At 37.0% G+C, this 24,221-nt stretch overlaps 1 protein-coding gene across 1 annotated transcript in view; it reads right to left on the reverse strand.

Annotated features, from left to right (window-relative positions):
- FNDC3A (fibronectin type III domain containing 3A) overlaps nucleotides 1-24,221 on the reverse strand; it is a 223,333-nt gene that overhangs the window by 169,682 nt on the left and 29,430 nt on the right. Inside the window, exon 2 of the mRNA XM_004714055.3 lies at nucleotides 22,811-22,948. Coding sequence (XP_004714112.1) covers nucleotides 22,811-22,927 — 117 coding nt within the window. The 5' untranslated portion in view covers nucleotides 22,928-22,948. The remainder of the gene's footprint in view (nucleotides 1-22,810; nucleotides 22,949-24,221) is intronic.

Consider the following 24,221-nt stretch of genomic DNA (forward strand, 5'->3'; position numbering starts at 1 on the left):
GTTTTGAGAAACGATGTACAAATGCGCTTTACACAATAGATGTGTGTATGGATTGGGATAACAGTTGTATGAGCCCCTAATAAAATGTTAAAAACAAACAAACAAAAAAAAAACGTCAAGCCTCAGGTTGAAATACTGAAAGATTTCATGGGCAAAATATTCAATGAGACAGAGAGCATCCAAAAAAGATGGAAAGCATACACAGTCACTATACCAGCAAGAACTAGTTGACATTTCAGGAGGCAGCATATGAGAAAAGAACCAGCAGCGCGGAAGGAAGAAGTTCAAACTGCACTGAAAGAATGTCAAAAACAAGACTAAGGAAATGATGGAATACCAACAAACGTTTCTACACGCTGACGAAGCACTGGAAGCACTCACTCTTCTCTGCCAGGAAAATTGGAAGACAGCTACTTGGCCGACTGACTGGAAGAGATCCATATTTCTACCCATTCCAAAGAAAAATGACCAATTAGAATGCACAAATTACAGAACAATATGATTAATAGTACATGCAAGTAAAATTTTGTTGAAGATCATCCAACAATGGTTGCCGCAATACCTTGACAAGGAAATGAGTTTTTTTATGATCTCCAATTTTCCTAGATTCGTATTTTGTGTATCACGTTTGGATTACTAATGACATCGCCTGATTATTCTCATTTTGAGGTAGGCACCAAGAGGAAACCAAAGTTCCTTAAGTGTTGCTCTATTCTTATCATGAAGGCTGATTCCAAGAGGTGGGTCTTCAGCGGTCATATTTTGATTGCTTTCCCACGTGAGGGGCTCATTTTCCAGCATTATATGTTATAATATTCTAGGGTTTTAGTGGGTAAAAAAATTCTTAGAAATTGACAGCCTACACTTTCTTCCTAGTCAGTTATTAAGTGTGAAAAGTCTGTTGAAACCTGCTCCCCATGGTGACCCTGCGAGTATTTGAAATACCCGTGGCATAGTGTCCAGTACAACAGCAACATGCAAGCCATCTTTGTACAACAACCTAACAAATGAGTTAGGTTCGTAAGAACCCAAAACTAGAAATCACTGAAGTGACTATCAAGAATGGAATATATACATGAATATATTATACTAATTTAACTTATGTAAAAATCAAGAATAGACAATACTAAAGTATTATTGCTTTGTGACTTATGCATAGATAAAATGTTAAGGAAGTCAGAAAAAAATTACCAAATTTTGTACAGTGCTAACTTATACTGAGAGAAAGTGTTATGATATGGAAGAATACAATGGGCATTTTTAAGCACATTGACAATGTTCTATCTTTTCATGTGGGTCGTTCTTAAAATATTTGGCTTCAAAATTATATACTTGTATATAATTATATACTACATGCTTGTTTATAAACTTTTTTCTATATATGGCTCATAATTTAAATATTTAAAATATATAGATTCACTATAAAATGATATACAGTATACAATAAAATTAGATATATATTATAAAAATTATCTATATAGAGAGTCCAAAGTTTATTTCAACTAAGGACTCCAAGTCTATTTCAATTTTATTTTCACTCTTGTTAATTTTTTAAGGACACTCAAACCTCTACTTAGATTTGAGGGATAAGGAATCTGGAGAGATTTTGTTTTTAAGGAAACATTATACACACACACACACACACACACACACACACACACACACACATCTTTAACACAGCCTAAGAGACAAAATCAATGACAATATCCTTTTAAACCCTTCCGCCTTTGTCCCTCCCTTCCATCCCTCTCCTCTTCCTGACCCCACCCTGCTGTCCACATAGGCATCAGTCTTATCGGTGGATCTAGAAACCATTTTGCTTCTTTGTTTTTCTAAATAACTATGGTGACATTAAATATTTACCTTGGTAAGATTGACTAGAATTCCTAACCATAATGCTTTCTAGTTCGGTCCATGTCTTACGGTGTTTAAAAGAATTATCATTTTTTTTATTGATACACAAAGTTCCACAGTATGGATCTACCAGGGCTTGTTGATGCATTCCTCTGTATTTGGCGTTTTGGTTATTTCTATTGTGGAAGTTGCTGCAATAAACACAGGTGCACACATGTCTGCCTGGGTTATACTCTTCATTTCTTTAGGGTGTATACCCATTAGAGAAATTGCAGAATCCTAAGGTCCTTGTATTGGCACTTGTTAAGGAAGTGTCGTACTGGGTCCCTTAAGGGTTGTACAATTCTACAACGCTAACCCCAAAATAAAAGTGTTATTATCTCTACAAATCCTCTCCAGTATCTGTTTTTTGTTTTATTGAACTTGGACAAAAGTATCTGTGTGAGGTGATAATCTCATTTTTGTTTTAATTTGTAATTATCTTATTGATAATAACTTCAAACATTTCTTCCTGTGGTTGTCAGCCATCTGTATGTTGTCTTTGGTAAATTAGCTATTATGCCTGTGCCCATTTTTTATTAGATTATTTGAATTTTTCTTATTAAGATGCTGTAGTTTTTTATAGACTTTTGGAGATTACCCCTTTATCTGATGAATTATTAATAAAAAAATGTTCCCAGTCTGTGGATTCTCCGTTGACTTTTCATGAAGCCTTTTGTTGACATAAAGGTCCTATTTTAAGTAGGTTCCAGTTCTTTATTTTGTCTTCTATAATGTGGATATTTTTCTTTATATTTGGGAGTATGTTTATGCCTTGTATTCGGGTCCTTAGGTTTTTCCCTATTGTTCCATTAATGGTCTTAATAAATTTGTGATTTATATGTAGGTCTTCGATCCATCTTGCTTTTGTTACTGTAATGGGGTGAGGTATGGGTTTTGTTTCATTCTTTTACAAGTGAAGATCCAGTTTTTCCAGCGCCATTTGTTGAAAAGATGATCCCTTGCCCATTTAATGTGTTTTACTTCTTTATCAAATGTTGGATAGCTTTATGTACTTGGTTGTGTTTCTGGGTTTTTAATTCTAATCCACTGGTCTTCATATCAGGCTGTTTTCATTACTTTGGCTATAGAGTAAGTTTTAAGGCCTGGGAGTGAAAGGCCTCCTACTTTGCTTTTATTTTTTAATAGTATTTTATTTATCCTAGGTTTCTTTGCTCTATGTAAAGTTGGTAGTTTTCTCATTTCTATTAATAATTCTGGTTGGATTGGATTTTAGCGATTTTAGTGATATTGACATTTTCATAATATTTAGCCCGCCTATCCAAGAACATGGTAACTTGTTCCATTTGTCTAAGCTCCTTTCGGTTTCTTAAAGGACTATTTTGTAGTTTTCTTTGTATGAATACAATAGAACCCCAGACCTCGACACTAACCTGTTCTAGAAGGAGCATCCAGATGGGAGGCAGTCGAGTTTTACATCAATTTTTCCCATAAGAAATAACTAAAAATGGATTAATCCATTCTCAACCACCAAGTTTTTACCCTAAACTTGCCTTTTCATACCACACATTGCACAGAAATTTCAAAGTAAATAAGTTCGGAGTGAAATAATATAATTTAAATAAGAAACACAACATTAAACAATTTTTTAGCAATTACAGTATGGTACATACCTTGAGAGTGATGAGGATCTGGATCTGTGGACACGGATGTGGAGAGGAGGGATGGACAGAGTCATTGTTTCGAAGGGGAATCCCCTTCTAGAAAATCAACTGGTAGCTGCTTTTCAGGAGTTTTTTCCCTTCTTTGCCTTTTTCCCACTAAGACCTGGCTGGCTTTCTCCCCCCCAAAAATCTGTCTAATGTGGTCTGCTGTTGGCATTTCCTTAACTGTTTTCTAAAAGGGTTTACTAAATTATCATCAACAATATCAATAACACAGTTAACCAGTTCCTTATAATGATGATTCTTTTTAAAAACAGTACAAAATGCCACAAAAACTAAGAAAATTATAGCAAAATGTTTGCAACACAGTCACAAAAGGTTTCAACAACGTGTATTAACAACGCCAACTAAATGAGTGACTGAAACAAGAACTGCTTTGGTTTACAAAAATCACGTGCCATCAGGGTGGATTCCAATGTTTTCTGGAGCTCCAATGTAAAATTTTCTTGACATTACACGTTGAAATCCAATTATGTCCAGTCCTGATGCGGTCGAGTACTGGGCTTCTACTGTATTTTGTTCTCTGGTAAGATTTATTCCTAAATAGTTTACCTTTTTATAGTTATTCCTTAATATACTCTGTATGTTGATCATATAGCCAGCAACACTGCCAAATTTTTCAATTAGATTGAGCAATTGTTTAATTGAATCTTGGGGTTTTCCATAGATAGGATTATGTGGTCTGCAAATAGTTTTTTCTCTCCTGTGCTTACATGGATACCTTTATTTTGTGCTGAGAAATGTCCCTTCTATATCTATTTTGTTGAGTGTTTTTCTAAGGAATAGATGCTAAATTTCATCAAATGCCTTTTCTACATCAATTGATATAATCATATGGTTCTCCTTTTTTGTTTGTGATTAATTTCATTGGCTGTTTTCTAAAGAAACAATTCTTGCATATTTGGTATGAATCCCATCTAAGCGTGATGTGGTTTTTTCTTAATGCTTAGTTGACGTCTGCTGGCAAATGTATTTATTGAGATCTTGGCATCTACATTCATTCCAATTCTGGTGAAGTCTTTGCCTGGTTTAGTTATCAGAGTTCTTGCTGCTACATAAAATGAGTTTGGTAGTATTACTGTCCATTTGTGTATTGTGGAATAATTACTGTAAAATTGATAATAAGTCTTCTCTAAATATTTGATACAATTCCCCAGTAAAATCATCTGGACCTGGACTTTTTGACAATGAGAGATTTTTTGTTGTTGAGATTTTTAATGACAGATTTTGTACATCATTCTGTGGGAATTAGGTAAATATCACATTCTAGAAATTAATCCAGCTCTTCTAGATTTTCAAATTAGAATAGAATTTTTCATTATACCATGTGATATTTTTATCTCATTTGGTTATATTGTAATATCATCGGTTTCATTTCCTGTTTTTTTCTCATTCTTTTCCTTTCTGGTTTGCCAGTCATTTATCAATTTTGTTAATCTTTCAAAAAACCAACTTCTTGTCTTATTGATTTTTCAATAGTTTAACATTTTTTTGATTCATTTATTTCTGCCTTAATTTTTTTCATCTAATATCATTCTTCTAGCATCATCATCTAGTATGGATTGTTTTGCTGCATTTTTTCCAATTGCTGTAGCTGATGTGTTAAGGTGTTCTTTGAAATTCTTTCTGCCTTAGTGATATGTGAAGATATTGCTATAAACTGCCTTCTGAGTACTGCTTCTGTCATCACCCAAAGATTCTGATATGCTGTATTTTTATTTTCACTTATTTCAAGGAATCTTTTGATTGTGCTCTTTATTTCTTCAATTACCCAATGGTTGTTTAGTAAAGTCTTACTCAATTTCTATATATTTGTTTTTTGGGATTTAATCATTCTATGGTTGATTTCTAATTTTACAGTGTTATGATCAGAAAAGATGGTTTATATTATCTCAGTGTTTTAAAATTTTATTGATGGTTGCTTTATGACCTAATATAGGGTCTATTCTAGAATACCATGCATGGGCACCAAAGGAAGTAAAATGAATTTTTCTTAGGCGAAGTGTTTTGTATAGTGTGTGTGTGTGTATAGATACATACATACATATGCATACACACATACAATATATACATAATAAAATTGTTAACATTTTTGTAGCCTTGTTGATTTTCTATATAGTTGATCAACTTTTAGTTGAAAATGATATATTGAAAGCTTCTAATAATGTCATATTATGATCAATTTTCTCCTAATTTCTTTAAAGAATTTGATTAATGTATTTACACGGTCTTCCATTTGGTATATATATTAATTATGGTTATAGTGTCTTCTTCAATAAAGCCTTTCAGAACTATATAGTGACCTTCTATGCCTCTCATTATGTGATTAACTTTGATGTCTTTTTGTCTGAGGTTAATATTGCTGCTCCAACTTTCTTTTGACTGCTGCTAGTTTCATATAGTTCCTATCCTTTGAATTTAAGTCTGTATTTATCGTTATAGCTAAGTTGGGTTTATTATAAGAAGCATATTAAAGGTTCATGGTTTGTTATCCATTCTGTTAGTTTTAACTGGTAAATTCAGTCCATTTACATTTAATGTTGTTGATAAATATGGTTTTGTTGATGTCATTTTTTAATAATCATTTTATTAGGGACTCATACAACTCTTCACAATCCGTACATACATCATTTGTGTCCAGCACATTCGCACATATGTTGCCATCATCATTCTCAAAACACCTGCTTTCTACTTGAGCCCTTGGTATCAGCTCATTTTACCCCCTCCCTCCCCACTCCCCCCTGCACCTGAAAATTTATGAATTATTATATCATATCTTATACCATCCGACATCTCCCTCACCCACTTCTCTGCTCTCCGTCCCCCAGAGAAGAGGTTATATGTAGACCTTGTCATTGTTCCCCCTTTCTCCCTCACCTTCCCTCCACCCTCCGATAGCCACCCTCACCACTGGTCCTGAAGGGTTCATCTGTCCTGGATTCCCTGTATTTCCAGTTCCTATCTGTGCCAGTGTACATCCTCCGGTCCAGCCAGATATATAGGGTAAAATTGGGAACATGATAGTGGGCAGGGGGGAAAGCATTTCAGAAGTAGAGGAAAACTGTATATTTCATTGTTGCTACACTGCACTCTGACTGGCTCGTCTCCTCCCCGCAGCCCTTCTGCCAGGGGATGCCCAATTTCCCCCAGATGGGCCCTGGGTCCCCACTCCCCCTCATTCACAATGCTATGATTTATTTTTGGTCTTTTGTTAAATATATTTTTCTGGTCAATTTGTTAAATATTTTTCATGGCGTTACCAGTTTTAGTTCGCATAATTTTTCGTGTTGTGTTCAATTTTTGGTGGTCGTTATTCACTTTGCTTTTTAAAATATGCACTATGTCTCTTGCTTATATAGTTTATATCTTGTTTTGATGAAGTTTTAATTTTTTTCTTTGTAGGTATTTTGCGTTTTTTGTGTGTGGTTTTCTTTCCAATTTCAAAGTAGTTTGTTGTATTTTGTGAACAGTTATATATTTTCAACATTTAGGTACTAATTGTTAGCTCTGCTCCCTCTGCTCTTATTTATTTTTATCTTCCTATCGGAATATTGTCCGCAGTTCATTTTCATTTATTTAGTTCTACTTCACTTTGTGTACTGCTTCAGTAGAATGCTTTCTCCATAGTAATTCTTATTCTAATATTTTTAATTTGCTAGCTGTTGTTATAGATTTTATTTCTATAGAATTCCTTTTAAAATATTTTTTGTAAAGGTGGTCGTGTAAGTTTCATATACGCCTTTAGTTTTTTCCTGTCTGTAAAGTTCTTCCTCATATTTGATGGATAATTTTGCTGAATATAGGATTCTTGATTGGTAATGATTTTCCCCATAATTTTGAGTATTTCTTCCATTGCCTTCATGCCGAATGGTTTTGGTGGAAAACTCTGAACTTATCCTGATGCCTGGCCTTTGTATGCAACCCTTCTAGTTGGCAATGCCGCTTTCAGGACTGTTTCCGTAGCATTAATATTAGAGCATTTGATTACTATATATTGAGGTGATTTCCTTTTAGGGTCAATTCTGTTTGGCATCCAATGGACTTCATGCATAGCTATTTTATGTTCTGACATGTTAGGCAATTTCTTTCTTACAATTTCATCAACTGTTGTCTCAGTTTTCATTTTTCCATTCTATTTTGGGACATTTATCAGGTGTATATTGTTCCTTTTAATGGTGCCCTACATTATTCTTAAATTATCTTCAAGGTTTTATTTTTTGGTCATTTTTATAACCAGGTCAACTTGTATTTTAGTCTGGGGGGATTATTTTTCCAGATTGCTAATTCTTTATTCCAATGTTTATATCTTGCTGTTTTGTTCTTTCACTGTTACTGGGTTCTACTATTTTGGTGTTTGCTTTTTGTATTTGTTTGAAGGTGTTGTATCATTTCTAGTTTTCTTTTAAAATCATTTTATTGGGGGCTCATACAACTCTTATCACAAGCCATATATCAATTGAATCAGGCATGTTTGTACCTATGTTGCCCTCATTCTCTTTTAGGCATTTACTTTCTATTGAGCACTCAGCTTTTTTTTTCTCCCCATCCCATAATCCCCCGATAGATTGTATGTTGTTATTATTTTCATCTCTCACACTGACCGGTCTACCGGTCTCCCTTCCCCCATGTTTTCTGTTGTTCTTCGCCCTGTAGAGGGGTTTATGGTTATGTTGATCATTGTGATAGGTTCCCCTTTCTCCCTTCCTCTCCCCATCTTCCCCCTACCCTTCCGCCATCACCACTGTTGGCATGTTCTTTAAAGGCACATTTGCATTCTTTAGTTTGGGTATGTGCTTTTTCTCTATCTAATTTTTCCTCCAGTTGTAATCTCCTCCTCTAGGAGTCCCTCCAGATCCACATCTCTGTGTGGTGTAGTTACTTATGCTCCTGTTTCCACAAGAGTAAGAAAGAGTAAGAAATCAATTGCTATCTCCAAGAATTTGCTTTTTGTTTAACTCTAAGTGAAGAGTTTTTCTCACACAGCTGCTGCAGATCCTGGGTGCTCAAGGTTGGCCAATTGATTACGAAGCATATCCTTAACAGGGGCAGGAGTCACTACATGGTTAAAAAATGGCTCCTTCAAAATCATGGTCTTGAGGCTAGTTCCCAAGTTGCTAGAGGGTACCTAGCAATTGTTGATCAAACCCACAAATTGAGAGGAGAGAAGCGACTAATTAAAGCATCCATCAAAAACAGCTGTTGCAGGGCCCTACAGGTGTTGAGCCCAATTACTATTTGGGCATAGCCCTGTGGCAGGCACATGCTAGTACTTAGACTCCTGGGCCCTAGAGAAAATGCTTACCCACTACGGACTGTTTCCCCTAATCCAGGGCCCTCTGCACCCATTCAGAGACAGTCAGTCCCCCTGATACTCCAGGAAAACTGCCACAATCCAAACCCTAAGAGGTCCACCTAGAAGGTGGGAGCCAATTTACAGCCTACCCAAATCTCTCCAATTCAGTAGATGTACAGTAAGAAACTAGGACCATACTAATCCCAGGGCTCAGAGGCCTGTATATCCTCAGCCAAGTTCCCACTCAGCCTCTCCCCAATTACAGTGAGGGTGTGAAGCTGATTAGCAGGGGGAAAAGGGAGAGTGGCTACTTACTACCTAGGCAGCATCCTGACAGAGTGGACCAGAACCGATGGTTTTTTTGTCCGTTTCTCCTGGAGGCATTTTCAATGATTCCCTTGTATCAGACAGGGGTCTGAAATTTAGGCTGCTACAATCTTTCCACTGCTCCAAAAATTTTATCCAAAAAGGGATTAAGAGTAACCCTAACAACTCAGCCATGTTTCCCCTTTCTTTTAAAAAACAATGCATTAATTAATTAATTAATTGGAGACGATTATGATAAAGAGCTTGGCAAACAACTTTTTTTCCTGGGACTTGAACAATAGTATCCAAAAGTTAACCCTTTTGGAAGGTAAATATGTATAAATTGTAGGAAATGAAAAACAAAACAAATTCACTGCCACTGAGTTGATGCCAACTCATAGCCACCCTATAGGGCGGGGCTTTAACTGTTCACGGGAGTAGAAGGCCTCATCTTTCCCTCAAGGCATGGCTGGTGGTTGTAAACTGCTGATCTTGGAGTTAGCAGTTCACCCTGTAACCACTATGCCAGCCAGGACCATAAAGACTGGAGTGAAAGTAAGAAAGTAATGACCCACATAAGAAATAAAAATGTAAGATGTACGATAGTCAGTAATTTCAGGAAGACCAAAAGGGAAATCCAGCAAGGAAAGATAATTTGGTCACTAGCACCTGAAGAACCAACTTCAAGGCTAAGTAAACAAAGTTCTCTTAGGTCAGATTCTGTGGAAATGGACAAAGAGGAAGACGCATAGCCATGCACATAGAATTTGGCAACTTCTGCTGGCTGCTACTGACAGCTTTTGTGGGCTTACCCACTGAGAGTCCCATTGCTCTTGTGCCTCCCCTTCTTTGCTTGGGTGCACCTTCCCACCCTTGCACAGACACACTGTAAGCACTCATTAATGCCACTGCAGAGCACTCTTTCCACGCCAGCTGCAGCACCAACCTCTACATCCTTAGTGACCTGTGCAGACAGCAGACCCCACTGACTGCTCAGTGCAGAGCAGATTCAATGAAATGGTTAACGGGAAAACAATGGGGAAAAATCAAGAAGACAAAAGACATGGGTTCTTTGAACGGTTTGACAAAATTGGCAAACAACTGGCAAACAAAGGAAAATAAAGAGAAGATGCAAGCATCTAGAATTAGAGATGAAAAGAGTGACATCAAAAACAGATCCAAATGAATAAAAATAACACACTGCTATGAAAGACTAGACTCCAACAAGTTTGAAAGCCCGGAAGAAATGTACACATTTACAGACACACACAATTGACCCAAATTATCACAGGCTAACATATGAAATCTTAACAGACCCATAACAAATCAGGTCACTATATATTTTTCTTTTCAAGGTGTATAGCATAGCATTCTTCATAGGCCACACCAGAGAGATAAGAATCATCAGAGAGGATTCAGAAAATCCACTAAGTGAACGAGACTTCACCTTAATGGCAGCGGTTGCAGATTAAAGGAACTAATACACACACGCCTTTGGACTTAAAGGTAAAATGTCCTAGTGTGAGAAGGTGATCCCAAGGTTGTGGATTTGGAAGATCAGTTCAAATCTCTTGCTCGAGGTTGCCCAGTACTAGTCAACTTAAGACCACCATATATTTTTCATTTTCGTTTGTTCTGAGAAAGACATTGTGACATGTCTTAATTCTGCAAATTCTGCAAATAGTTTTGCCATAGTAAATGAGCATTAGTGAAACTTTTGCCTTGTGTTTAACCCTATTTCCTTAAAAATGATTCAGTCACTTAAGGTTTTTAATATGTATTAGTGAACCATTCCATGTATTTAGTCTAGAAAGCTTTCCTATATTAATATTTCCATTATCTCAATAGCATTGTAATTGTAAATTCTATGCCATTGGCTAGATCAGGTGTTGGAAAACTGTGGCTTGCAAGCCATATGTGGCTGTTTTGGTACATGCATGTGGCTTTGAAGTAAAACTGAAAAGTTTTAAAGGATATTATACAGATAGTGATGATTTCATTTGTTTGTAAATACATATTTATGGATCTCGAATAACTTTTAAATTGTTGTCAGGGACAGGATTGGCTCTTCCATCTCAAGTTTGCCAACCCCTGGTTAGATTAATGCCACTATTGTTAAAATTACCGAAAGTCCCATGGTGATGACATATATTATCTCTTAAAAATCTGATAGTTTTTCCACTAAGGTGGAAGATAGATATATATTCCTTACATACATGGATTTTAGCTCACACTTAATTGTAAACCCTGATCTAAGAACAATTACCATATATACATGTGTATATCAAGTTTTTCAGCACATTTTAATGTAGTTTTTGTGGAAAAATTATGTGCCTTGGCTGATATTCAGGTCGGCTTATACTTGAGTATATATAGTACACGATTTTTTCATACCGCAATAGAATTAAAACAGAAATCAGTAACAAAATGTTGAATATAGTTTATTAAACTTTGTGAGAGGCTGCAAAAGTAATGGTCACAAGGAGTTTTATTTCATTGAATGCACATATTAGGGAAAAGAGATAGAAATTCAGTCATCTATCCTACCTCAAGAAACTAGAAAATGGTGAGGATGTGAAGCAACAGGGTTGGATGCTCACTCCTTGCTGATGAGAATGCAAAATGGTCTGGCTACTTGGGAAAACAGTTTGACAATTTCATACAAAGTTAAAAATACTTGTTATATACATTGCAATAACTGTACTCCTAGTTATCTACTTTCATGAGCTGGAAACAAATGTCTACACAAATACTTCCACAGGAACATTTGGTATTGTTGTGCACGGCCTTCAAGTCAACTCCAACTCATGACAATTCCATGTGTGCAGAATACCACTGCTCCACAGAGTCTATGGCTGCTTCCTTCAGGGATACATCACTAGGTCTATAGTCTGTGGTGCCTCTGAGTTTAAACAGTAATCTTTCAGCTAATAGTTGTGCTTAACTGTTTGCATCAATCAGGGACTTCTTTGTGGGGAACAGAAGGATTTCTCTTAAGTTGTCTCCCCAAAATATATGCCAGATTTAGCTTGAGAGTAATTGTTCACTAGGCAGCGAAAATAGGTCAGAGGTTATTCTCCTTAACATCAGCCATCTATAGCGGCCAGACTATATAGTCTGACTCACCCCAAATAGGGCCCATTCCGTTCTGTTACTGTTCCCTTGAAGCAGTGCCTATAGGCAAGCCCGGGACCACTCTAAGATGACTAAGCTTAGGTTACTATCTTGCCACACATGCCCCCCTATTCCCTCCTCTTACTATTGCACATTTACCCCTAGGTCATCCCCCTCCTATTGCTTGTATTGCCTATGTTACAACCCCTCTCTATGACGTAGGTTGTTATCTGCTATCAGGGGGCTTGCATGTCTCCCAGGATAATAATTGCCTGCTTTATTGTATTAGACACCAGAATGATCAAACCTGTTCAAGGATGAATTGTATTACCCCTCTCTGTGATGCATGATGCTGTGATGTATCCCCCTAAAGTAATATGATGCGTGGTTAGCAATAAATAAGGAGAGCTGCTTCTCAAGAGAGGCTGCTCCCAAGAGGTGGTTGGCCGAGGGTGGCTGGCAGAGGCCGGCTGAGGAAGGAGGGCTGCTCCCATGAGGGCGTTGGGCGAGAGGGCTGCTCCCACGAGGGAGGCGGCTCCTGCTCTGGCAGCCGGGTTCCCCCCACGAGGACCACCAAGCGGGGCGGAGGTGAGCAATGCTACCATGTAATATGTCTGAATGTATGAATGTATTATCTCTCATGCTCTTGATGACTTTAATATAATACTTATATATCTCAACCGTACAATTGTACTTACTGAACTCGTAGAGAGTATTAGTGGTGGAGGCTGGGCCCCCACCTCCCTTGGCGTCATTTTTAATTTAATACTACACTTCTTCAGGCTCATTTCATCCTCATAGCTTACTATAAGAAAAAAGTAATATTACTTCCATTTTATAGACATATTCAGAAAAGTTTTCAGTCTTTGGTCATCTGAATCAAGTGCACATCTATCAAGCAAGGCCGGCGCTCTTTCCACCTTTCTCTCTTCAAATCAAATTACCCTGCTGGCTGGAATTCAAAGTTTTGCTCTAGTTCCTTAAGCGTTTTTCTTAAAACCTGATGTTTAGATACATGGACTCTGTCTGAAGATTCTTCTAATCTTGTTCGATCTTGCTATTCCCAGCTTTGTACTCTACTGACTTTTACACTACTGCTATTATAAGTTAGTGGAAGCACCTTGTGAAATTTCAAGAAAATTCAAAAAGAACAGTGTCCATTTTGGTGGAAGAAAAGAGGTGCAAGGTAGGCATTGTGATCTTAATATTTCAATCTGTTGTCTTCCTTTTCTAGAAACTACATTAGTGTACATTATCAAACTGTTTAATGCATTAGAGTATAAAGAACATAAAGCTAGTCACTAGCAATAATAAATAAAGCCACTCTTGCTTTTGTTATAATTAAATTTGCTCTGTAAAAATGGAGACCTCATGTATAACAGAACTGTTGCCAAGCCGCAAGTCTTCTTTATAAGTCATTGGTATTGTTGCTGCAATTGAGTCAATCCATCTAATTGAGGATTTCCCTTACTTTCCCTCACCCTTTATCAGATAAAACCTGGCGCTTGGTCTTTCTTGGGACATGTCCAGTGCAAGTGAGCTCAAGGGTTCCCCCCTCATTTTTAAGGAGTAGTCTGTTTCTTTGCTGTTCTATCAGCCCATGTTAAAGCCATTAACCTTCACCAACACAAGTTTGAAAGCATCAATTTTCAGGTCTTCCTTTTTTCATTGTCTGCCTTTCAGTTACCTATGGGGTGACTGAAAAAAAGACTACAGCTTGTGTCAACATACCTTAGTCATTGTGGGAGTTAGATAGTTTTTGTCAACTTAAAGATGTATAAAAGTGTACGGGTGGGATTCAACCTATCAATCAGCCTGATACTGTCTCCTTGGGAGTGTATCCTTCTTATAAGGAGGACTCTGGGAACCTCTCCCTTGCTCTGCCACCCCGCCTTCCTACGTGCTGGGGCTCTGTTGGCCACCCTGAGAGTTGCCAGTGCCCTTCATGTTTCCACTGATCTTGGATCTACACCACTGCACCGATAGGCCTGTGATACTTCTGCATTGTTGCATGTGACTTCCGGACTCTGAAGAGGGACTTAAGGACATGAGTTGGACGAGGCTGGGATGCTTTCTCGATGTATGATTACTTCTTGATATAAAGCTCTTTCTTACACATACATGAGTGCGACTGGATTTGTTTCTTTCTAACAGTCATCATTTTGCTTTTCAAAGTGCTGAAGTGGTCTTTTGCAGAAAATGTGTACAATGAAATACATACCACTAGATTTTTTTAGTTGCTGTTTCCATGAACACTTATTGTTGTTCCAAGTAGAACAACATCAGCAACTTCGATTTCTTCATTCATCGCTATGATAATGCTATGTCTAGCTATGAGGATTTTTGTAAACTTTTCTTCATGTTCAAGTGTAATCCTTACTGAAAGCTTCAATTTTCATCCATAAGGGCTTCATCAGTAGTCTTCATTTTTTTAGCAGAGTTGGTATCTACATTTCTTAAGATGTAAATGAGCATTTCTCCAATTCTGACAAATTCTTCTTAAAGTCCCACTTATAAAGACTTCATACTTCAGCATAGAGATAAAATATGTAAACTGGAAGGATACACAATACCCTTCATAAAACTGGCAATTTTGAACCACACAGTATTCACTTACACTGTTTAAATGACTTCCTCTCGATCCATGTATCAATTCCACAAGTGCACAGGTATTCTGGAATTCCCGTTTTTCATAATCCCATTCATAATTTGTTATGATTCACATAGCTAACTGCCTGTATGTCGTAGACAAAACACTCCTAAATCCATTGCTGTCTACTTGATTTTGATTCACAGCAACCCTACAGGACAGAGTAGAGCTGCCTATATAGTTTCCACACTTTACAGAAGACTGTCATCTTTCTCCTGCAGGTTTTTAAGTTAAAAACACCAACCATTCAATTAACAGCTGAGCATTTCTTAAACGGTCTCTCTCTCTCTCTCTCAGTGCAATCAAGTTGGCACCAATTATAGGACAAGGCAAAACTGTCCCTGTGAGTTTCTGAGACTGTAACGCTTCTCAGGAGTATAAAGCCTTTATTCCTCCTATGGAGTGGCTGGTAGTTTCACATGGCTGACCTTGGGTTAGCAGCCCAATGAGTAATTATTACCCAGAGCTCCTTAAACATATATTCTCATGTATAAGCCGTTTTTCTGCACATTTTTAATGCAATCTTTGTGGTAAAATTAGGTGCCTCGGCTGATATTCGGGTCGGCTTATACTCGAGTATATACAGTATCTATTATTTTGTGGGAAAATACCTTAACAGATTTGAATTTGACAATAAAAAACAAATGAGAGTAGGAGTACTATTGTTTTTACTTTTATTTTCTATTTTTTATCACTTGTGATTTTTCTTCAATTTCAATATGTAGTCTTTCATTTCATAACGTTTTTTCTCTTGACAATCCTCTTTCCTTCTCACCCTTCTACAACCAAAAGATGACACTACTCTTAAATTTTTCAATTTTCCCTTTTAACTTTCATTAGCCTTTCCTCCATCATTGCAAAATAAGAAAATTTTCTGTGTGTTTAATTCCCTTTCTTATAATCCACCAAACAGCACTACTTGATTCCTCCCACACTCTTTTTTTTCTTTTCCTCATGCCTCTTGCAAACTTTCCACACAGGAATTTAGATGCCCCCTGACACTTATACCAACACTCTCCCCCAGATACTAAGAATTAACTCCCCTCACACAACCTCACCTCCCTACTACCTGTAATAACTACATCAAGATGCCAAGAAAACAACAGAAGATATTGGTCCACACAAAAGTAATACTAGGAGAACTATTAAGCACAACACACATAACACACTCACATAAAACATGCACAAATACAAAGTAAAATGACAATAAAAATACATACATATCAATAATATCCCTGGATGTTAATGGATAAAGAAAGACAGTAGCAGAATGGATAAGAGACATGAACAGACTAAAAATCAGAGGCTGGACAAAAGATACCAAGCGAACAGTAGCCAAAAGAAAGAAGGTATAGCAATATTAATCTCTAAAAAACACAGACTTCAAGGCAAACAACACATAAAAGGCAAGAAAAGACAATACATAATTATCAAGGGAACAATAGTCCAAAAAGCTATAACTATAATAAACATATATGCACCCAGTAAAAGTACATCAATCAAATCTTCACAGAAGTGAAAAAGGATATAGACACCACGACAAAAATAACAGGATCCATCAATACGCCACTGTCAACCCAATAAGACAAAAAAAGAGTTCAGCAACACAAGCAACAAAATCAACTATATAGACATATAGAGTGCTACATCCAACAAAAACACAGTATAGATTCTTTTCCAACGCACCTGGAAAATTCTCAAGAATAGGCCACAAGGCTTGCCTCAACAAATTCAAAAAAAGTGAGATCCTACAACTCATCTTCTCAGACCACAATGCTATAAACCAGAAGCCAACATTTAAGTGAAAAGAAACAGAAATACAAACACACAGAGATTGAACAACATGATATTCAAAATGACCGGGTAATAAAGCAAATGAGAGGGAGAAAAATTCCTTGGAATAAATGAGAATGATAACATATCATTTCACATATCATTTGAACAGTAAAAGCAGGATTCAGAGGCCAATTTATAGTAACCAGTACATACATGAAAAAAGAGGAGAAATCCAAAATCAATATCCTAACACAACACCCTCAAGAACTGAGCAAGGAAAGCAGCATACATCCTCCAATAAAAGAAGAAACACAATACGAGTCAGATCAGAAATAAATGATATGGAAAAAACCAACACGATAAGAAGCTGATTCTTTGAATGGACTAATAAACTACTGGAAAACTTAACAAAGGTTAAAAAAAAAAAAGAAAAGATGCAAATACCCAGAAAAAGAGATGAAAAGAGTGATATTCCAACAGATCCAAAAGAAATAAAAAGAACAACCAATCACTACTATGAAACACTCTATTCAAACATATCCAACAATAAAAAAGAAATGGACAGATACCAAAAAATATATCATTCATTCAAATTAATGCAGATAGGCATTGCAAAAGCATAACAGACCTTTACCAAAAGAAGAAATAGAACAGATCATTAAGAATCTTTCAACCAAAAAAGGCTCAGGACCAGATGGTTTCATAGGACAATTCTACCAAGTATTCAGAGAAGATCTGACCCAATACTACACCCACTATTCCAGAACATACAAAAAAGAAACAAACTCCCAAACTCATTCTACAAAGCCAGCATGACACTGATTCCCAAACCAGGCAAAAACACCACAAAGACAGAAAATTACAGATGAATCTTTCATGAACATTACTCCAACATCATATCTAAAAAATAATTAACTATGAACAAGTAGAACTCATTGCAGGGATGTGAGGATTGCTCAGCATTCAAAAAATAATCAATATAATCCAACACATAAACAAGGCAAGAAATAAAAACCCCATTATCATATAAACTGATGTAGAAAAGGCATCCGACAATACCCAACATCCATTTTTTGATCAGAGCACTCAACAAAGTAGGACTAGAAGGGAAATTCCTTGACATAAGAAAAACCATACATGAAAAACCAACAGCAAATACCATACTCAATGGGGAAAAGCTAGAAGCATTTCCATTGAAAACGAGGAACGGACAAAGATGTCCCCTATCATTACTCTTAGTCAACATCATACAAGCGACATTGCTTTTATGAAAATATTCACTGTGACCAGAGAGAACCTTGCCAGGTGAAGCCACTGGGTGCAATAACTCAGAGCTAGTTGCTGGATTCTCATCCAGTGGGAAAAATGCATACGACCAAAGTTCTGCCCACCGCAAATCTGTTTTTGGGGGGTACCTCCTTATATCACCCATGTACAAAAACGAACTCAAGATGGATTAAAGACCTAAACATAAACACCAGAGCTATCAGGATCATCAAGGAGAAAGCTGGAAAAAAAATGTAATGGACCGAATGCAGGGCATATATAAGACTATAATGTATATATAAAGAAATATATGTGATACTTTACATAAAATAAATATATAGAGTAATGAAGAAAACACACACGGTGGAATACAAAACAGATGACTGGAATATGCTGAACTTACATCACTGATATCCATCAAAAGACTTCATCAAAAGAGTAAAATGAGAGACCACAGACTGGGGAAAAAATTTTATCAACGCCACATCAGACCAGGCTCCAATTACAAAAATCCACATAATATTTTAACAAAAGAATAACAAATGACCTAATTAAGTGGGAAAAAGGCATATACAGAGTTCATTAAAAATGAAAAAACACCCCCCCCCCCACTGAGAGGAATGAATAACAAAAATGTGTATGAAGGGAGACAGCAAATGGTGGAAGATATGAAAATAATAATAATTTATAATTTATCAGGTGTCCACGAGGGTGGGGGAGGGAAAAAAGAGGAGCTACTACCAAGGGTCCAAGGAGAAAAAAAAATGTTTGAAAATGATGATGGCAACACATGTACAAATGTGTTTGATACAATTGATGTATGGATTGTTATAAGAGCTGTAAGAGCTCCCAATAAAATGATTTGTTAATAAAAAAATCCCGAAGCCATTAATTCACAGTGATATAAATGAAAACACAAAGATTTTTTTGTCAACTTGGAATAAAAATAAAATCTTTGGAACTAAAAAAAAAAGAAAAAGCAAATACATGAAAAAATTCTCATAATCACTAGTTATCAGGGAGATGCAAATTAAAACCACAATGAGAAACCACCTTACATCCTCAATGCTAACCCAATTAAAAAAAAACAAACATAAAACAACAAATACTGGAGAGGTTCTGAAGAGAATGGAACTTGTGTAAACTGTTGGTAGGCGTGTAAATATATTTATAACTACTATGAAAAACAGTATGGTGATGTTTAAAGCAACTGGGAATTGAAATCCCATATAACCTAGCAATACCACCATTGGGCATATACCCCAAAGAAATAAGAGACACTGGGCGAGTTAGATGTATGCTCTCTGACGTTTACTGCAGCACAGTTCGTAAGAGCAAAAAAACCGGAAGCAGCCCAAGTGCTCAATAGTGGAAGAATGGATGAAGAAACACGATGGTACATAAATGGACTACTACGCATGCCTAAAAAAATGATGAAAGTATGGAACACCGCATGACATGGAAGGACTTGGAAACCATTATACTGAGTGAAGTTAGTCAGTTACAAAAGGACAAATATTATATGAGTCCATTGCTACAAGGAGAAACACCAGTTAAACATATCTTAGAGCAGTGGTTCTCAACCTTCCTAATGCTACGACCCTTTAATACAGTTCTTCAAGTTGTGGTGACCCCCCCAACCATAAAGTTGTTTTTGTTGCTACTTCAAAACTGTAATTTTGCTACTGTTACGAATCGGGTGACCCCTTGAAAGGGCTGTTCGACCCCCAGGTTTAGAGCCGTTGTCTTAGAGTCTAATTCCCAAGGGGGTAGAAAGTCCGTTTACCACCCATGAACCATACATGACCGCACTCACATTCACTTCATAAGAACCACCGCAAAAGAAGGGACCTTCCATCAGCTGGGGTCACTCCTTCGGGAGGGGAGAGGGAGAAGACCACCCACTTGACACCATACAACACTGAGTCAAAGCTGTAACAAATCCACAGGCCATCCACAGGCCTGAGAGAATATTACTGGAAAATCAAATTAAGACTAAAGGAGGGGATCATCTACATTTCAGAGAAGGCATTTATAAGTCTATCGGTGGATATGGGGGTGGGTAAATGTGGAGGCGCAACCTCACACTGGGAAGGGATACTGAACAATAATTGTAGGGAACTAAAGGGCAAAATACACCCAGTTCTGTTTTTGGGGAGACACTTTGAATAGGTTTCTGCCCAAACCATGGTGAACCATGCTACGGACCAAGCATTATGAGCACCTTAGATGCTGGTCTTACAGGGAACAGGGCCTCACCCAAGGGTCAAGCGAGGACCTGGAAGTCCATCTGAATGAACTGAGCCCTACCTCAAAAACTACGTGCAGCCCTTGGACTTAGGACTGAAATTTCCTGACAGAGGAAGCACAGGACGGCCATTCTAAGACTGTAGAAGTAATAGTTGTTGGACCTTCGGTGCAACCACTGCTCCAGTGGGCTTCCAATGAAGGGGACACACAGAATTACCATATATTTTCTACCTCAATCCCTTCCTTGCATTAATATGACAGGTTTCAAAGGGTCAGGCAGAGATCTGCCCTTGTAAGGAATGATATGGGAAATTTCCCTACCACCAACCCTCATGCTCAATGTAAACGGCACTTAATCATTTAAGAATTCAGTCTGTATAAAACTACTCATGGATTGCAGTTTGCAGCTAGACTATACTCGCCTCAACTCCTGTTCCCAACAGAACCTTACATTCTATGCCACTGGAATAAATTATTGATGATTGACAATGTTTTTCTTTTTGTTTTGGGGAGGGGTTTGCTTGTTTTTCATAAAATGATTATATTATCGCTAAAGTAAACCAAGTTGATAACCCGTTGACAAGCAGATGACTCCCCCTTAATTTTAGCCCCAATCCAAGACCAGTTAGTTCGTACACTGTCCCTGCTCAATCCTCGCCTCCATGAGGCGATCACTGAAGAGAAGGGCGCTACAGCAAAGTGTGGTGAAGACAGCAGGTGGTCTGGCTATTAAATGGAGTAGTGTCTGAGGTCTTAAAGGCTTGAAGACAAGCAGCCATCTAAATGAGGCATCAAATAAGTTCACATGGAAGAAGCACACCAGTTGGTGTGATCCAAAGATGATAATAACAAAATCCAAATACGATGAAGGGAAAAGTATCAGAGATTAAGTTGTGAACACCTAGTAGAAGGCTATGGAGGACATTAGAGTCCAAAGTCCATCTGCAGAGAACCTAGCAGGAGTAAGCCTCAGGCAGACAGATCCCTTCTGGCCACAGTGGAGGGACATAAACAGCTTGGCTATCAGACAGAGATTATGGCAAACTTGATTATGGTGGATAGAGCTATAATATAATAATATACCTGATCAATTGGCATCCCTCTCTTGACACAACCTGAATTTGCTATAGGTTTTACATTTTTCTCACTTTTTTCACGGCAGAAATTTCCTTTCTGGCTTAACTTAATATTGCTGTCAATCTTTTCTTTCTTAATCTTTATATTTATTTTTACCTTTATTTTATTATTATTTATTTGTTTCTTTGTGGTTTTTATTGTTTCTATTATGCTTCCCAGTTTATGAAACACAGATGGAGTGGATGCATAAAAAGAATCACTGGTGCAATTGCTTATTGGGGCCAGGGATGGGGATGGGGATGGGGATGGGGATAGGGATGGCGAGGGGAAATGAAGAGCAAATAATAAAGTTGGAGGGGGAGGGAACGCTAAAACTGATTGTGATGATGTGTATACAACTCTTATTAAAAGTGACTATGAAAGTGTGTATGTGAATTTCTATCGATAAAACTATCACCAAAAAACCAAGAAAAATGAAGTTAATGTAAAAAAATATAATCTCAGCATATATCAACATTAAAATCAGGATATACTCTTTAGGCCATGTTTTCAAGAAAGAAAAATTTAGAATCTAAGCTAATTGCTCTTGATTTTTCAAAACCATAGTTAAAAAGGTAATGCCTTATAAATAAATCATAATTTAGAAACTGAATTTATAAAGTAACAAAATTTGACCAGGCTACAAGCAACTACATTATCTTGTGAAAGTTATTCAGCATTTCTGAAATTCATTATTTCATTTGCAAAATAGAAGCCGGCATATATACCTTACTCACAGAACTGTTGAATTAAACCATTGTATATGAAGTTGTTAGAACAATGTTTGCTACATGGTAAGCTAATAGTAAACCATGAATTATTCCTTCTCCTCATTATTATTTATGTCTGAGTCTTTGTTCCCCACCTACAATACTAAAATACCTAGTAAGCACGCCCACTGATTAGCACATATTAGCTTCCAAGCTTTAGGATTATTATAAGGATGCTGAGCGTGCAAGCATAGAGCCACATTTGAAGTCCTGAATCGAGACCTTCTAGATCTTCAGAAATGGGTATTTGCTTCAGGGATGGGGGAGTCTAGTGAAGAAAGGAAAACGGGCAAGAACACTGGAATATTACAGTTCGATTACTATAAAAGCAGTTCCTTTATTCCGTAACATGATTCCGTAATGAGTTACAATAATCATTAAAGGATATGTCACAATTACTTTAAAAAAACCTCATGGGCTAGTCCATTGCTTATCCACAGTAAAACAAAAACAACTCTGTTGTTATTAAGAGGCATCGCCTCAGTTCCAACTCATAGCGACCCCTATGTACAACAGAATGAATTACTATCCGAAAACTACTTGGCAACTCAATATGCACATGAGAAATTTGATCATTTATTATTGGGGCATTTTAGAAGTGATTTTAGAAATAGCCTCATTAATGTAAACTTCTTCAGAAAAAAATAAATATATACTAGACCTAAGGGAATACACATCTCAGTTTCCTTACCTGTTGTGTTCCATCTGCACTTACAATAGGGGCAGATAGAAGAGAAATATCGCTACTTAAAATCTGAGTTGTATCCAGTAGCGGTGGGTGTTCTGCCATTATCAATAAAACATTCATATACTGGAAAACCCTCCAACTCTGAAAAACAAAAAAAGAAGAGCCATTTGTATACACATCCTCACAAAATTAATCTTTATTGTTAATGTAAAGAAATGTCACTGAAAATTTCACAGTACTATTGACTTCTTTCAGTCAAGAAATTATTTTTATTGAGTGTATTAAAGGAAACAGACTTATTAGGCAACTGTCTGTCAATGTATATACTATGGCATATTAAAGCTTTTAACAGAAGCTTGTTTATATTATATACCCCTTGCCTTTCCATCTATGTTTATATAAAACATATATAAAACGTAATGCATTTAGCTACTACTTCAGCTGAACATTGGGCTAGACAGTAAAATATGACACCTGAGTGAGGCAACTCTACCACCAACGATAGTTCCCTTTAAGAAGAGGTCCTAATGCCCGTCATGACTTTACTAGTCTCTAAAAACTACAAAAGAAATTCAGATTCTTTACTGATACTCAGACCCAAAAAAAAAGCTCACAATTAGGATTAGAATCTCTGGGTGCTAACTCTAAATTTTAAGCTCTGATATTAGTTACTCTAATCGTGGGGGCCTTCTTACTCTTTTCTAAGTGACATCTACTTTACAACGAAATCACTTAGTAATAAAACCACTTATATTTTATATAATCTCTAACTGCAAAGTATTATAAAACAATGAAAAGACGATTTAATAAATATTAGCTTACTATATATTAAAGTGTTTCCTAACGTGAGCAATACTGTCCTCTAAATACTGCCCATTTAGAACCTCTGGGAGGTTCTAAAATGATCCAGAGGGGTTACAAAGGCAGATACGGTTTACTGTTTTAATAATGGTGCTTTTAACATTCTTATACATGTCTCCAAGTATCCAAGTAATACAAATACAAAAGCATCAGGCATAATTTTATAAGCTACTGCCAAATTCTATTCAAAGGTGATTTTATTAGTTTATTTCTCATTAAGTTCTCACTTCTATATTCTCAGCAATACTCTAAGCTGTAAAAAGTTTAATGTTTCAAAATTTAAGGAATATACATGCCGGCATGGAGTAGGGAACCAAAGTGGAGAAGAGGTCTGAGGGGCCAGCCCCAAAGTGGAGAGGTCTGAGGGGCCAGGCCCAATCCCAACTACTATGTGGACACATGCCCCTACTCCCAGAAGAATTTATTTCAAATAATGGCACTGAATCTGCACCTCCCAGAGAGGGACATATCTGATCGAAGCACGCTGGAGCAGATGAAGGGGGAGGAGGAGAGAGTGGAGCACATCCTGGCCCACCAGGCCTTGAGGACGATG

This window comes from Echinops telfairi, unplaced genomic scaffold (genome assembly GCF_000313985.2).
Source record: "Echinops telfairi isolate 266 unplaced genomic scaffold, ASM31398v2 ScPeMD7_24;HRSCAF=84, whole genome shotgun sequence".
In the NCBI taxonomy this organism is placed as follows: Eukaryota; Metazoa; Chordata; class Mammalia; order Afrosoricida; family Tenrecidae; genus Echinops; species Echinops telfairi.